Raw genomic sequence first — 16,080 nt, 5'->3', positions numbered from 1 at the left:
CTGGAGTCTGTCCCCAGGTGTTGCACTGTGGCTGCCCAATGCTCCTAAGTAGGTAGGACAGGTCAAATGCAGAAGACAAATTACCCCACAAGGTTCAATAGAAATATAACTTTATGCACAGTGTCAGTATGGTAAACACTGAAAGTTCTACCGTTGAAGCTCATTCAAACCTGATGAGGTTTGAGAAATTAAGGAGTTATACAATGCACGTGAAGCCATTCAGAAGCACAGGAAATTCCTGTTACCAACCAGAACCTCCTGTAGATTAAGATTAAGAGCAGACAGGAGGAAAGTGCGAGTTGATAATCAGGTTAGTCAATATGCACGTTATAACTGGTGCTCAATTACGGTAAGCCATTGGTGGCCAAACCCTGTAATGGATACCTGTGGTTCTATTTTAAATGTGCCGTACAAACAGCAGGTGACTAACACGTGGACGACAGGGCCATTCCCAGCCCAAACGCAAGCTTTGATTCGGCATTTAAAAACCTGAGCCGCAACGCAAACCTGAAAACCCATTCACCTGCGGGAAATCAAACACCTGCTACAATTTGGGTGAACATTTCCATTTGCTGCTCGTCACTGCTGTTTGTCACTATGTAACTGAAGAACGACAAAAGGATTTAGGTGTGCCAAATTGAGTAAGCATTTCCTGACTTTAAAAAAAAGTGTTTTAAACTCGTGGGTTTTTGGAGTCATGGGTCCAAAATGGCCATACAATTGGAACGGGAAGCATCGCACGTGACTGTCCAACGCCATTGGCTCATCCAGGGAGCTTCAGCATAGGTCTAACTGCACACAGCTCATTCAGAAAGATACAGTGAACGGAACACGGGAGCGTGGGGGGTCCTGAACATGGTGGCAAAATTGTATTTGTACATGTGCATGTGTTTTTACGCGTACATACATACTCCATACCTTTTTATTGCATTTTTTTTTGGACTGCACTTTCTTTTCTACTTTGTTTATTTGAATTTCTGTTGTATGTAACGTCAGGTTACTGTGTGTATTGTGTCCCGTTGGTTTTTGATGTTGATTGATGATATGCCCAGTAATTAATTGCCCCTTGGGGATAAATAAAGTTTATTGAATTGAATTGAACAGAACAGCAGCTTTGGACACTGGCTTTTCTGAAGGCTCTGTGGCACGGCCCAGATGAAGCATTAATCTGAATAAAATGGATTACACACATCCAGCCTGACTAGTCTCTGTACGGATCATCTGTACCTGAGGAAAGCTTCCTTCTTGGAAGGAAGCCTTGATGTGCAGTAATGTTCATGGAGTACTGTATTAGTATGGGGTCAGAGGTCAAGGACTATGGCTGTTAACCAGAAGGTCACAAGTTCAAGTGCAGAACAAGCACTGTTGCCGCCCCCCTTTGCAAGACTGACGTTAATTCTTTCAGTAAACACCGAGGGTAACACTTTAATCCCGGGAAATACTTAGGGGCTAAAAACCATATTATATTTCCTTATTAATCGGGAATGATCACATCCCTGATGACTGGTATTATATTTAACATGACGCTGATGGTTCCATAAAATGACACAGCGCTGCATTCCAAATTATGGCAAAACTAGGCTAAACCAGGCGGGCAATTCACACGTCTAACTTCACATTTCGCCGGTCTGCTCCTCCTACTGTCCTAACCAGCTATGTTCCCTGGTTCAGTAAACCAGTAAAACCAGTCAAAACATGAAGCTTATGACTGGTTTTGCCACCCTGTTAATTAAATCCTCAACTGTACATGTTTGAGAACTACTACATGTTTGAACTCATTTTATTTAACACGTTTTTTAAAATCTAATTAACGATTATTTCTTGGCATGACTGTCGGGGGAGAACTTCAGTGTGGGGTTTTGCGTTTGTTTTTTCCTTGAGTGGAAAATACCACTTGTCACTCTTTACTACTAGTATTGAATCTAGTTTAATTAAACCGGCGCACTACATTCTATGAAAATGGTTTTACAATTGGTGCACATATGAAACTAATTCAGGGAACCTGGAGCCACTGGTGGGCACGGAACAATCTCTTCCAGGTGAGCACCTGCAGCCTCAAAGCATTTCATGCGCGTGTGGCTGTTACCTGCCAACCACAGAATTCCACTCCGCACAAAATCCTGAAGATGAAAACCATCTGTTATCGGTTGTTCGTGGTCTTTATTTTCTGGAGCTACCAGCTAAACACCTTTATGGCGAGCATGTAGAGGACTCCTTGGCAATAGGACTCCGCAGACAGGAACCTAGTGCAAAAGGTTTAAAGTTTCAACAACATGAGAAGGTCAGGGTCCTCCTCAAAGTGACCTGTGTTCAATATAAGGTGGCCCCAATGATTTTTACAGCTAACCATTATCCTAAGTCATTCCCTTTGCTATTGATAATGTACATTCAGACAACTACTTGTCCTGTTAATGTGTAAATCATCCACCCATCCATCCATCCATTGTCTCTATTCCTGGTCAGGTTCACAGGGGGCTGGAACCTATCCCAGCATGCATTGGGCAATAGGCAGGAATACACCCTGGACAGGTTGCCAATCCAATGCAGGGCCCACACATCATTCACTCATACCTATGGGCAAATTAGAGTCTCCAATTAGCCTAACCTGCATGCCTTTGGATGGTGGGAGGAAACCGGAGCAGCCAGAGGAAAACTGCGTAAGCAATGCGATTTTGAAACGATCAAAGAGAATAGTTCTCAGAGCTGTGAAATTCCACAGGTGATTTTCAGCGAGTAGCTTGCAATTTTGGTGTTCCTGTTAAAATAGCAAGACTGGTGAATGCTGTTGTGGAACATCATCTGACAGCCCAATCTAGGATTGAGTGATTGATTGATGTTTTGCATTCCACAGTCTCCACCAGAGATATCCCAAAGAGCATGTGACTGCAAGCAGAGCTGGTGATTGGACAACTCTTCTGCCGGCCGAAGGCATGATTGGGTAACTCAGAGCACAAAGGTGAGAGAAGGGCCCCCTACAGAAATTACAGGGGACGATCTTAACACACGCTAACATACTCTCAAAATACGAATCATGTCAATCCAACTCACAGAGTTCTTACGAGTTCAACGAGGATCAAATGTGCCTTATCAGAGCTGATTTGCCACTGAACGGTGTGCTGTGTGAAGAGGCTGTGTGTGTGTGTGTGTGTGTCTGCATCTGTACGCATGTGTGTGTGTCTGTGTGATGTGTGTGCATATCTGTGTGTTTATTTTTGTGTGTGTGAGTGTCAGTGTGTGTGTATGTCTGTGTCTGTACACATGTGTGCAGTTGTCTACGACCATGAAATGCACTTTTTTGTACGTCGCTTTGGATAAAAGCGTCTGCCAAATGAATGTAATGTAATGTAATGTGTGTCTGTATGTGTGATGTGTGTGTATCTGAAAGTATTAGCATTCCAAACATGCATACCTCCTCTGACCTACGAGACTCAGGTATGGACCCACCCACCCCAGACTACTGTTTACAGACACCACCCAATGCTTTAAGGGACTTACTGACTTTCACACTGACAAAGCGGCCAAATTGAAATGATAACTGGCACACGCCAACTGCATGAGGGCATACAAATGCACAAAGATAGAAAAAAGGGGAAAAAAATGCTAACAGCATCACATTTTTGTATTCACGCTTGTGATGACTCAGCCAAAAGCACTCTCTGTCACCTTCACCCAATACAGCCGTGTAGCAACTTCATCACATGTTTCAAACAGAAAAGCGCCACGACCACCCTGGCACATTCGCGTCTGTTTGAAGCACAGTTCGCTGGCCGCGGGAGAGACGGAGAGACCCCGGCGGAAGGGGGGAGAGGCGGGTGTACAGTTACTGCCTGCCAGGAAGCAGACACCAACGCCCGCAGCTTCGGAGGAACACGGGCTGTAAACGCAAACGTAAACGCGAGAGGTACAGAGACGGGCCGGCGAAGAACAACAGGTCGCGCAGACAGTTACGGGGCAGTTCTCAAAAAAACATTTTTCCGTGCTCAGAAATCTGAGCGCAAGCAGATGGCTTTGGTTGGGAAACCTCAGCCGCACCCGAAGGATGAGGGGCGGGGCGTTGTGCGAGCGGCTCTGAAACATCCAAAAAATATTCAAACAAGACTCGGCAGCGGTAGGAATGCTAACAGTCAGAGGACATGCACAGGGCAGAGCCAATTCCAGGCGAACGCAGAACACAGCCTCCCGCTTCGGAACCGGCAGTTAAATCCTGTTCTCGCACGAGGATTACTGACGTGCGAAAGTGCCGTTTGTTCGCTACCCTGTCCTCATTCCTCATTCACGAGGCGAATGATGACTAATCTCCGCGAGCCCCACCCTTTACCCACAGCTAAAGCAGTCCGGTTTCTGCGCAGAACGGGTCCATCGTGCTGAAGCTAGCACGGCTGCGTCACAGGACGGCCACACATTACTGCTGCATTGACCAATAGCACTGGCTGCGTAGTGAGCTCCCCATAACCCAGCTGGCATATTTGCATTTGAGAATTTGACACTCTGCAAGAGGGCAAGGTAGTATCTGATAAAGTATGCTATGTACAGAATGCTTAGGGAGACACATATGTATGTAATATCAATAAGAAGTCGTCTGCATTCTTTTTTTTTTACTTCAGGAATTGATTAGCATATGTATGTAGCAAAGGCACAAACACATGCACGCACACAGACAGCATGCATTTACAAATAACTTCACTTAAGCTGCCTTACCATAAAAATAAAATTATGAAAATGAAAATTGAACTAAACAAGAGCTACAAGTAAAAAGTATAGTCATTTCAAACTATTTATGACAGTAATATATGCTGTGTATATAGACTATAGAGGTGTATGATATACAAAACTATAATTTCTCACTTTGGAATACTTAAATGAGATGGTGCTTCCACGAAGCAGTGTTCTGTGTGAGAAGCATATACACTGTAGGCTGCTGAACCCAATTTAGCTGAGGTGCTGAAGGATGGCAACCATGTTATTAAAAGAGAAATGAGCTAATTAGCGCCTCTCTGTGAAGCATCCGTAACTATGTACAAGTGTTTACATGCGTGCACGCTTCAAACAGGAAACGCATCTGCCGGGCACTTCCACCACAAGCGTGCCAGACTGCCAACACTGAAACACCAACACTGACAATTAAAAAAAAACAAAAAACAATTATAATAAATAAAAAAACAAGCAAAAAACCAAAACGGTGAAAGTGACTCATTCTCCACTTAAGAGACAACCGAAATTAGGCACAATGTTGGGTGGTGACTGCGGCCTCCATCACAAAGAAGGGCACAGCATCAATTATGCCATTAGAGAAAAGGCCTACCAATAACACACCCCTCAAAATGGTTGCCTGGGTGTTGCACTAATGCAGTCCTGGGGATTACAGCAGTACGTTGAACGCTGTGTGTTTGTTCCTTTACTGTGTATTTTATTTGAATGCGTCATTACGACACCCAGTGAGAGTCACAGCTGGTAGGAAACAGCTCACTGGATTCAACTGATATTTGTATTTGGATCTTACCCACCTTGGCCTCAGGCAAAAACTGCCTAGACCTGAATTATAGCTACTCCTCGAAACTTTTCCGTTCTGCAGCGGGGCCAGTCTCAGTCAAATAAGGTTACATAGACTCGGTCGCCCCCCCAGATAAAGCTGACATTTACATCTACACAAAGCAGTGAAGAGGTTAAAAGACTGTTCCCACTCTAGTTTCCTGAATCGTTTCTGGCTGCAGAAGAACTCTGTCAGTGAGTCAAAACCACAGACTCTGTGACAGGAAACAAGGAGCTTCAGCTTATAAAAGGCTGCGAGTACTCACCATCGGTGTGTGTGTGTGCGCACGCGAGCGTGTGTGTGTGTCTCCGTTCGTGTGTCCTGTCTGCCGGTCCTCCTTACACGGTTAAATCCAGTACAAGTCCCAGAGTGCAGTCTAACAGGACGGTCACCTCGTATCCCCTCTCTGATCCTGTATAACTCAGCTACTCTCCCTTGCACACTACTGGGCAAGGGGGAGGAGGGAAAAAAAGTCTAGAACACGCCCACACTGGGACTGTGACACGTAAACCCCGCCCACATATCCCAGATGGCACTGCACCAGCCTGAGCCCATTGGCCAGCCGGGGAATCCTCTGCCCGCCCACATTCGGTGCTAGCCAGGAAAAATAAACAGGACCAGCCTCGTTCCGTGAGGCAAGCAAAGTAAAGGTGTAAGGATACAGGTTTCTGTTTAGTACAAAAAAAGAACAAAGACACATAAATATACAGGCGTTTTTGATAAAAGATCAATGAGAAACTTGAAAGGGGAAAAAGGGAGGGGAAGGAAGGAAAGCAGAGAGAGGTTGCGGGAGGGGGGGGGCAGCGTCTGTTGCAGGACTCTCTGGGAGGGTGTGTCAGGAACAGTCACTGCGTAGGAATCTAAGCAGTGCTGCCCAAATGCACTGAGGGAGGGAGGGAGGGAGGGAGGGGAAGAGAAAAAAAACAATAAGCCAAGAGCCTCTTCTGCCCACACCTAAAATTACAGAGCAGGGAGGAGAGAGGAAGGAGAGAATGAGAGAGACAGAGAGAGAGAGAGAGAGAGAGAGAGTGAGTGAGTGAGAGAGACAGACGGGGGAGAGAGAGAGAGAAAGGGTAGATTACATTTTCTATCGGAAAGCTGTCAGAACTATTGAGGAGAACAGGGAGGGGACAGAGCGGAAGAACGAGGGAGTAAGCAAGAGAGAGGGAGACGGACGGAGGGGAAAGAGACCAGATGGAAAAAAAGAACAAGAACAGGGCAGAGAATTAGCAAGAGAGAAAGGAGGGGAAAGAGAGAGAGAGAGAGAGAATTGGATGAGAACAGGAAAGGGGATAAGCAAGAGAGAAGAGAGGGAGGAGACATATTTGAAGGAAAAAATAACTAGAAGGACAAAGAGAAAGAGGGAGTGAGGGAGAAAGAGAGAGGAGAACACTTAAGAGGCTTGTCTCCTCTGCAGTCAGTGTGTGAACTGCAAACGCACTATAAATAACAGCTGGATTTCATCCAGTAATCCAGCACCCCTGCAGCCCAAATAGAAACTCAAGAGCTGTGAACTGGACTTCTCTGATTAAAACTGGACCTCTCTGGCCTCTCTGATTAAAACCGGTCTTCTCTAGCCTATCTCTGATTAAAACCGGACTTCTCTAGCCTATCTCTGATAAAACTGGACTTTTCTAGCCAGGTTTAATAATTCATTTACTAAAGTTTTGGAAGTTTTTCAGTTTGCAGTATTGTATAAGAGGCAGTACATTTTAAAGATAAGGTATTGCGCTCCGTCTGACATAAGCATGATCAAAGGGGAGAAGATACAACACAACAGCACCCCCTAGTGTTCATCGATTTATTCAGAAAAAAACTGGCAGCAGAGGTGAATGAACCAGCACGGTTATGCTTCATTACTGACAGACAGTATTAATTGAGTTCAGATAAAATTTCAGGATTTGACAAGTGACAAATACAATACTTTCACGGTAAATGTTCATTAATCCATTTGGTCCCCCTGGACACAATTAATATATATTTGAATATAATTAAAGGAAATACATCTGAATATTATATTTTGAATATAAAAACAAACGTTCTCCCATAGTTCACAATTTTGTACGCTTACTGGACGTATCATGTAGCATTTGAATAGACAGAAGGGCTGGGGTTCGAATCCCGGCTTGGGGCCTTTCTGTGCAGAGTTCTGTCCATGTGGGTATCTCCCGCCCTCCCCCCCCCCCACTCCCCACTCCTCCCACAGTAACTGGAGACTCTAAACGTACCATAGATAGCTATGAGTGTGAGTGAGATTGGTGACCTCTCACCCAATGCACACTGGGATAGGCTCCAGCACCCCGTCACCCTGACCAGGAATACGCAGGTATAGATAATGGATGGATGGACGGACTTTGGGATGAAAGTGCATTTATACCTTTTCCACCAATGCTACGGTACACTATACCTCTTCCCTAACGGCAAAAGCTGTACAGAAAAGGGGAACTATCACCAACAATATTGTCTGCCAATCTCAATATTGACAGCTTTTAACATTGGCACGCTGTGTTCTGTTCAGTAAGAAATTAACTGTACCAGTGAATGAGGTGAGTAGGACCTGCAGCAATTTTGACAGTAAGATCAGGGCATATCGTGTTAAAGGCCGAGCCCCATGGTCTGCAATCTGTTAAGGTGCTGTTCTAGTGCATGGCTGGGCCCCATAGTCTGGTATCAGTTAAGGCCCTTCACAGATGCCAGGCAGTCCCAGATGACTGAGACCCTTCCTTTCCAATGTGCAAGCTTCACCCAGGGATGTGTGTGTGCGCCACATGGGTATGCATGTGTGTGTGTGTGTGTGTGTGTGTGTGTGTGTGCCCGCGCGCGTGTGTGTGCGCGTGTGCCTCTGTGTGTGTGTGTGTCTTATCTCGCACCGCCAACCCCGCCCCAACGAGCTGCATGTGAACGGTCTTCCTCACACTCATATCTGCACAGGCTCAACCTGTAAACGCTATGATAAGAAGCGGCGGATGGCATCACATCACATGAGGGGGGTGGCAGAGTAGTATAATGGGTAAGGAACTGGCCTTGTAACGTAAAGGTCACAGGTTCCATTCCTGGGTGGGACACTGCCGTTGTACCCTTGAGCAAGGTACTTAACCTGTATTGCTTCAGTATATGTCCAGCTGTATAAATGGATGCAATGCAATAGATAAGAGTGTCTGCTAAACACCTGTAATGCAATCACATGCTTCAGAGGAGAGCACACGCTTGTCTGCGCTCTTCTGGACCAATGGCCATGACTGGGCATTGCAATTAGGGAGGGGGAAAAAAGAGGAGAAGTATTAAAAAGCAGGTTAAAAATAGTGAGTGCCTCTTGAAGTAATCACTCCTTTAAGACCCTCTCAGCCACTCTAGATTTATTTTAACATTTATTTCCCAGCGTCTTCATAAGATGTGCTCTGAAGCTTCTTCCATTAAAGGCCAGGTTACATAACAGAATTTACACGGAACCTTCATCACTAACAACAGAACCTGGCCTAGATTTCTTTGTTCACCGCGGGCAAGTCGACAGGGTGATTTAACATCATCTGGCCTGGCCCAAGCGCGAACTGTTACGCAAGAAAGGCACTACCGTCAATATGTCTGCGTGTGTGTGTGCATCTCTGTGCATGTGTGCGTCTGTTTGTGTGTGCATCTGTGCGTGCATATGTGAGTGTGTGCCCGTGGGTATGCGTGTGCCTCTGTGTGTGTGTGTGTGTGTGTGTGTGCATATGCGTGTGTGTGTTTGTCCGTGCATATGAGAGTGTGTGTGTCTGTGTGTGTGTCGCTGTGCATGTGTGCATATATGTGTGTGTGTGTTTGTCCGCGCATATGAGAGTGTGTGTGCCTGTGAGTGTGTATGTATGCATGCATGTGTTGGAGACGTCGTGTCATCAGTACTGACCAGCCTAACTCAGTCACTATGGCATCAATAAGCAATAAATAAACACAACAGGCCTTTTCACCTCGTCCACATCTGCCCCTGTCTCTTATCTGTTTTCCAAGGGAAGGTATTCAGGTAATAATAAAGCAATTAAGCACCCGTCACCCTCCTGATCCAACAGTACAACCCTAATTCAGTGCCATTGGATGCAGGCGGGACATTCAGTGTGCAGCACACACACTCCACCCTTCCAGCAATGTACTGACTCTACCCATTACCCTGCAGTTATGAACCATGTCAGTTCAGCTGAAGGTTACTGGCCCATTTTATTGCTTAAAGCTGCATTAAAAACTTGGAGGTGAACGGTTTTATTCCCTCTCTAACTGCACATGGGCGAGTTATCGTATAACATCCCACATGACGAGGCTGGGGAAGATCCTCACGCCAGCTTGCCAGCGTAGCAGTATTTCTGCTGTGAAAAGCCAGGGAGAAATGCTGATCCAGAATCAGCCGGCTGACTCATGGACCGCACCTCCGACTGTCAACTCTGAAAGACTGGAACTGATTCCAGAACTGTGTCACACTAAGGCATCTGTGGAACACGCTGTACTGTGTGTGTTTTGATACAGACACACCCTCTGGTGAAAACAAAGGCCTCTAATGGCTGCAAGCAGTGAATAAGACAATAAGCCTCCTGAGTTTTACAACAGACGGGAAGTGACAGAGTAGAATGCTGAGGGGGAGACTTTGCGAAGTCAGCTTGCTTCAAAAGCAAGAACCAAAAACTGAAACATTTTTGTTCTGTCTAGCAGTGAACAATGCAGCTGGTACGTCACAACTGGCTCTGGTTCAGACTTAAACTGAAAAAAAATGAAGAAAAATAAATAAATAAATGCAAAAATTTTTTACCACCACAACCCAGGGGAGGCTAAAAATATCGACACAGGAACAAATTTGGCTAAAAGGTCCGTGCCAAACCCCTTATCTCCCGTCTGGTCGCAGACGGCCAGGTCTCCTGCATATCATGTCTGGATAAAGCTGGATATTGCGGAGCTTGCATTCCGTAACCGCGGTAGCGAGAGGAAACGGCCTCGCTTGGCAACCTTATCTGTTTACATCACCGCGCTCGGGCCCGGCCCGGCACAGCGAAGCAGAGGGGTCGGAGGTCGCCGTCCCGCTGCTAACTCACACCGCCTGCTTTTGGGCGGGGGACATTCTGGGTGCGAGTACAAAACACACCCTTCAGAAAAAAAAAGAAAAAAAAAAATCACATGAAGGAATCTCAGTTCTAAAAGTTAAGGAACACATAGTTTCGTACATGTCAAAATGTCCCGGAGATATTAGCAAATGTAGTTACGCAGCCGAGTCACGTCCATCTTCCATATGCGCCACGCTGCTTTTAAGACTACAGAATGCATTTTAAGAGAACGCGCACTGTAAAATGAAATGTATGGACTGCACCGTAAAACAACTGACACAATCAGACCTGGGTCAAATACGCATTTGTTTTGGATTCAAATACTTTTCTGTGCTCTATTGATCTTGCCTGGTGTAATTGAGCCTGCCAATAGGACCAGAAGGCGGGTTTAGCACTTTTTGAGAGTATTTCATTGGTTCCAACACAACAGACAAGATCAGTAAAGCGTAGAAAAGCATTTGTATCAAAAGCAAATACGTATTTGACCCAGGTCTAGACACAATATAAGCCTGAACATCAGCGAAAGGGCTAAAACAGGCTGCATATGGCTTTTATTAAGTCCCTTAATGAAACAGATTGCTCTGAGCGGAGGCCTTTCAGCAATATTTTAGTATTAGCGATATAATAGTTCTCATAAGCACACAAGGAATTAGCTGCCCACTGACTGCTATTAGTGATGTTTGTTCAGTAATGTTTATGTACAACATTGTTAGGTCTCGACTCTGAAGTATATGGGCCGCTGTTGTTCCCCAGCAGGGCTACTAAAATAGCTTGGCCTGTAAATCAGCCTAACCCCTGCAGTAGTGGCCTGTCCTGCGGGATGTTTTGGGGGAGGTATCTGCCCCATGAGAGTCTGCATCAGGACACGCTGCTGCTGTAATTTATGCCTGCCCCAAAAATACACAGAGAATCCGAGCGTCCGGCTTCTCCGCACGGCGGGAATGTGAGGTGACAGCAGTTCAGTGGCACCCTGTCAGCTTCACATGCACACACACACGCACACACACAGACACAGACATGCACACACGCACACACACACACACACACGCGTGGGTACACATATGCACACAGCACACACACGCATGCTACACATATACACACACACACAGACACACACACATGCACACATGCAATTCCACTCAATCATCAGACCTACACACAACATATACCTATATTCAGAACAATCATATTTATACATGGGCGAATTCTTTTCTGGATCAGTGACCAAATCCATCTCTGGGCTCCGTGGTCAGGTGTTGCTGGTGAAACTCACTTCCCACAAACTCCATATTAGCAACACGGCCCAGCAGTCAGAGGACAGACTAACGAGCAGCAAGCTCGTCCCTGGGAGCGGTGTAGCAACACGCCTGAAATTAGGTTTTCCGCGAAAACTGCGGTTCAGCCCGTACGCCAGCCAGCCGGCGCACGAGCCTCGTCTTGTCTCGAGAAATCTGTGCCACGGGGAAAAAAAAAAAAAAAAACATGCAGGGGCTAACGTGACAACGCCCACTTTCTCTCTCAGCATTGTTATCATCGTCTGGCAGGAACAGCGCGAGCTCTCGCCCCTCCGCATGCCGATGACCTCGCCCCAGTCGGCTCCGCCCAACCTCACAGGTACGCCGGTCGCCTCGCGTCAAAGAACGCGTGAAACGCAGCCGTCTGCGAATTGCAAAAAACATCCGGAGGGTCCACCGCTAGCTAGCGCCAGCTGTATTCCAGCGCGTTCAATCATTGACTTAAGCGCCTTAATTTAAGTCAATGATTGTGAGTCCATACACCGTGTCAGAAAGCCAGAACTGGCTGCTGATTAAAAAGAAGCCGCACGCACACACGCACGCACACACACGCACACGCACACGCACACGCACACGCACACGCACACACAAAGTGCAGACTTCTTGATACGGCCCTTTGGGACCGTAGTTTGAGCCCCCCCCCCCAGTGAGATCATTCTGGGGGGGAAGGGGGGGCCACACGCCTCACGCCCGGCCAAAAACACAACGGCATGCCCCGGGTGAGATCTTTTTAAGAAGGGAGAGGTGGTGAGGGGGCGGGGCTCTCAAAATAAAGGAAGCCAGTGTGGTCACGTGATGCTCACAAGTCTGAGAGCACTACCTACTGGCCTCCTGGTTTACATCAAGCGCTTTCTCGTGCGTGCAGATAAAGATGCGAGAAAACATGAGGTAATGACTATTTCAGAACTGTCACATTAAAGTCCTAAACGCACCGCAATATTATAACTTTTAGGAACAATAATACTTATCATATGCACCAATTGGTGGTTGCTCCCATTTCATTGACATGCAATGTTTTTCCAAGTATAAAAAAAGACATGACTAACCAAAAAAAAAAAACCCCACACAGCCACGAAGCGTGACCTTTAACCTAACCACAGACTGAGAGATGCCAGTCAAATCGTATGTAGGATTATCAGGGTAAGCTTGGAAAAGGAAACGAGGAGAAAATGAACGTGACAGCTGTCGCTAACACCAAGAAAACCTGTTTCTGCTCCGTCAGCTGGAAACGGCATTACTGAGACAGCGGAGTACACAAGTCAAGACCCGTGCCACCGTTTAATTCAACACCGCAGTGGGAAACAGAGACAGAGCTGAAATCAGCACAGCATTAATGAATCTCAAGGACAAAACTCTCACAGATACCAAGAGGCCACAACATATTACCAGGGTTGCTGGGGTAACAGGTGTTTTCCAGGGTAACATCACAGGGTCAGATTGTCTGGACTTTCACCATAACTTTAGAAAGGCTGCCTCTAAATATCTAAACTTGTTAAACTTGTTAAAATTTCACCACTTCTTGATAGGACTGTTCATGCAGCATTGCTAAACGATGTATGCCTCCTCCTTCAGCAAGGCTACCATTCAGTCAGGAGAATAAGTTTGGGTAACTAACAAACAGATAAGCAGTTAAATAAAGAAATAAATGATTGTCCAGATGTAAGCTTTTGCACTTTAGCGATGCCTTACATGGACACGCTTCCTCAGGCATTTTCCTGTTTTGTACAATGACGGCCTCAGATGATGCTAAACAGAGTCGGCACCGTTGTTCAACAGCAGCACGTACAACATAGACCCCCCAGGGAAATGAAAAATCCCCACAAAACAACTACTGGCGTCTCGCAGATAAGAGCTAGCAAAGGCGGGGGGGGGGGGGGGGGTTCCAACTCCCAGACTTCCTAGGTTTTCACATTCCACTGTCCAGCTGAAACACCACCCCCTCCCCAAACCCACCCAGCACCCTCCTCTTGAATTCAACCTCCTGACTTGATCTCCTGCCAGAATAAACCGTCCCTCGAACAAAGACTCCCATGTATCCCCTGCAAAATTCTTCAATGCTACACAAGAAGGACCCAAAGATTAAGCAAAAAGGCCTGGGAGAGGACAGCGGTGGGTGGAGGGGACGACCCCCCCCCCCTCCTCACACACGCCCCCCTCACCCGGTGATCAGTCTCAGGCAGGGGCTCACCTGTTGCTCCACGGCCACATCCTGCACACCCGGACCGTCGCGGGGTCCTCGAACGAAGCTGAGAATCTGCCCCATAGCGCCTGTTCCCTGAATCTGCCACCGACTCTCTGCCTGAACACAGAGCTTCAGCATGCTCCCAGCCCCACCAGAGAGGGGAGGGGAGGGGCCAGGGGGGCTGGGGGCGGGCACTAAGGGGCCGGCGGCCAATGAGAGCGCTCTCAGGGGGGAGGGCCTAGACGAGGGCGGGACCGTGTCTTGGGTACATGGTTCAGCTCACAAACACACAGACAGATCAGCCGTGCGAGTAATACAGCTGGTTATTCATGTGACAGAAGGAGAGGCTTCTTAGGCAGTAGATTCTTAGCTGGCAGGATCTTTTAGGATCTTTTTTTTTTGTTTTTTGGCCTGCCCGATCTACACAGCGGGATATTTCGACATGACCTTCCACAGAGTGGAACAGACTACGTTGTGTGTCACTGAGTTATTCTCGAGTCAAACAACGATGAACCCTTTGCCCTACAAGTTTTTATTTTTATTTATAGTATATTAACCTACATTACATAACAGCCATTCGTAGTGACAGCGATGCCAATTTGTTTCCCTCCTGTTTCTTGACCCTAAGCACAAACATGCACCACCAAGAAAATATCTAACTACTCAAACTGGATTCATGGAAAAAATAAAGTCAATTATTAAAAAGAGTCATACGTTCTTGTTCATCAAGTATCTATTTCATTTCATCATGGATGGCTATTGTGCTACGTGTGTTTCGACTGAATACAGACAGTTTTAAACCTGTTCAAACAGTGACGAGGCAACAACAGGTAAAACAATAAATGAATCAACTTCCATGGCACGCTACGGATTCGAGGTTGATCAGGTCTGTAGGAAGAAAAAGTAATACACACACAGTGGATTCTATCTGTATTTGAACCTTTGGGAAATAATGCCTGGTTGCATTAATAAAAGTGTTCTGGTGTACTGTCGCAAGGACAGCTCCCCCTACAGGCCAGAGTCTCTCTGGGTGTGTGTGTGTGCGTGTGTGTGAGGTACCGGAAAGGAAAACAGGTTCGGCCGTGGGTGCGGTGTGGATCTGACAGCACCAGCCACCACCCAGCGGTTAAGTGCTCAAGGTTCAGCCCGGTTTCAAACCGCTCAGCAAGAGGCGTTCCTCGGGAACGCACTCAGTCAGACCTGGTTCAAAGAGTTTGAAACACTTCGACCCTTTTACATTCCTGCACTCACCAACGATGTTCTCCTCAACATTCATTCATTCATTCATTCATCCTCTCTCAGGGCATGTTTTGGTCATAAAACGCGCTCCGCTGAAAAATTCTCAGGAGCCTGAAGGGAGCGTTTTTCATTTTCATTTTAAGGCCATTTAATCGACAAGCAAATCTTTTTAAAATTGACATTTGACCCATTTTCTGCTCTGCCCAAGTGACATACTCCAGTGTAGAACATTCCTTTCCACAGTAAACAAAATTCCTACACGCTAGTCAGCAGCGAGCCTAAATCACAACGCAGAATCTAAGGGGCCAGCAAGGCGGGATAACATGGGCTAGCATACAGAGACCAGGAAGGTGGTGGTGGGGGGTGGGGGGGGGGGTTCATCACCTGACCAGAATTGAGAAAGAACTCGAAGGACACCTCGCAACCTGAGATCGCTCGGGCCAGCAGGCAGTGATGGATATCGTCTGCGTACAGCGCCAGGAATAAATATGTAAACACATCGAGGGCCCTGGAAATGTATAATTAGAAAGACGGACGGGCAGAAAAAAACGCCGCGCCATCACCGGCGAGGCCAACCGACGAGGCCCCAGTCCACTGGAGAGGCGGAGGAGGAAGTGTGGCACGGAGTGTGGCACAGTGGGTAAGGAACTGCGCTTGTAACCGAAAGGTCGCAGGTTCGATTCCCGGGTAAGGACACTGCCGTTGTAGCCTTGAGCAAGGTACTTAACCTGCATTGCTTCAGTATATATCCAGCTGTATAAATGGATACAATGT

The 16,080-nt window shown here is 46.7% G+C and overlaps 1 protein-coding gene across 33 annotated transcripts in view; it reads right to left on the bottom strand.

Moving 5' to 3' along the window:
* Window positions 1–16,080, bottom strand: part of cast (calpastatin) — a 70,338-nt gene that overhangs the window by 39,058 nt on the left and 15,200 nt on the right. For 2 of the 33 annotated variants that reach the window (XM_064309192.1, XM_064309216.1), the window contains exon 1: window positions 14,074–14,204. The exons of 30 other annotated variants lie outside the window; for them this stretch is intronic. In XM_064309192.1, the coding sequence (XP_064165262.1) occupies window positions 14,074–14,148 (75 nt within the window). In that variant the 5' untranslated portion in view covers window positions 14,149–14,204. Of the gene's footprint in view, window positions 1–5,795; window positions 5,972–14,073; window positions 14,205–16,080 lie in introns of those variants that run through there. One more of the 33 variants, XM_064309199.1, reaches the window with a different exon arrangement.

This window comes from Anguilla rostrata, chromosome 14 (assembly GCF_018555375.3).
Source record: "Anguilla rostrata isolate EN2019 chromosome 14, ASM1855537v3, whole genome shotgun sequence".
NCBI classification, from domain to species: domain Eukaryota; kingdom Metazoa; phylum Chordata; class Actinopteri; order Anguilliformes; family Anguillidae; genus Anguilla; species Anguilla rostrata.
This window is presented reverse-complemented; position numbering and strand designations above follow the sequence as displayed.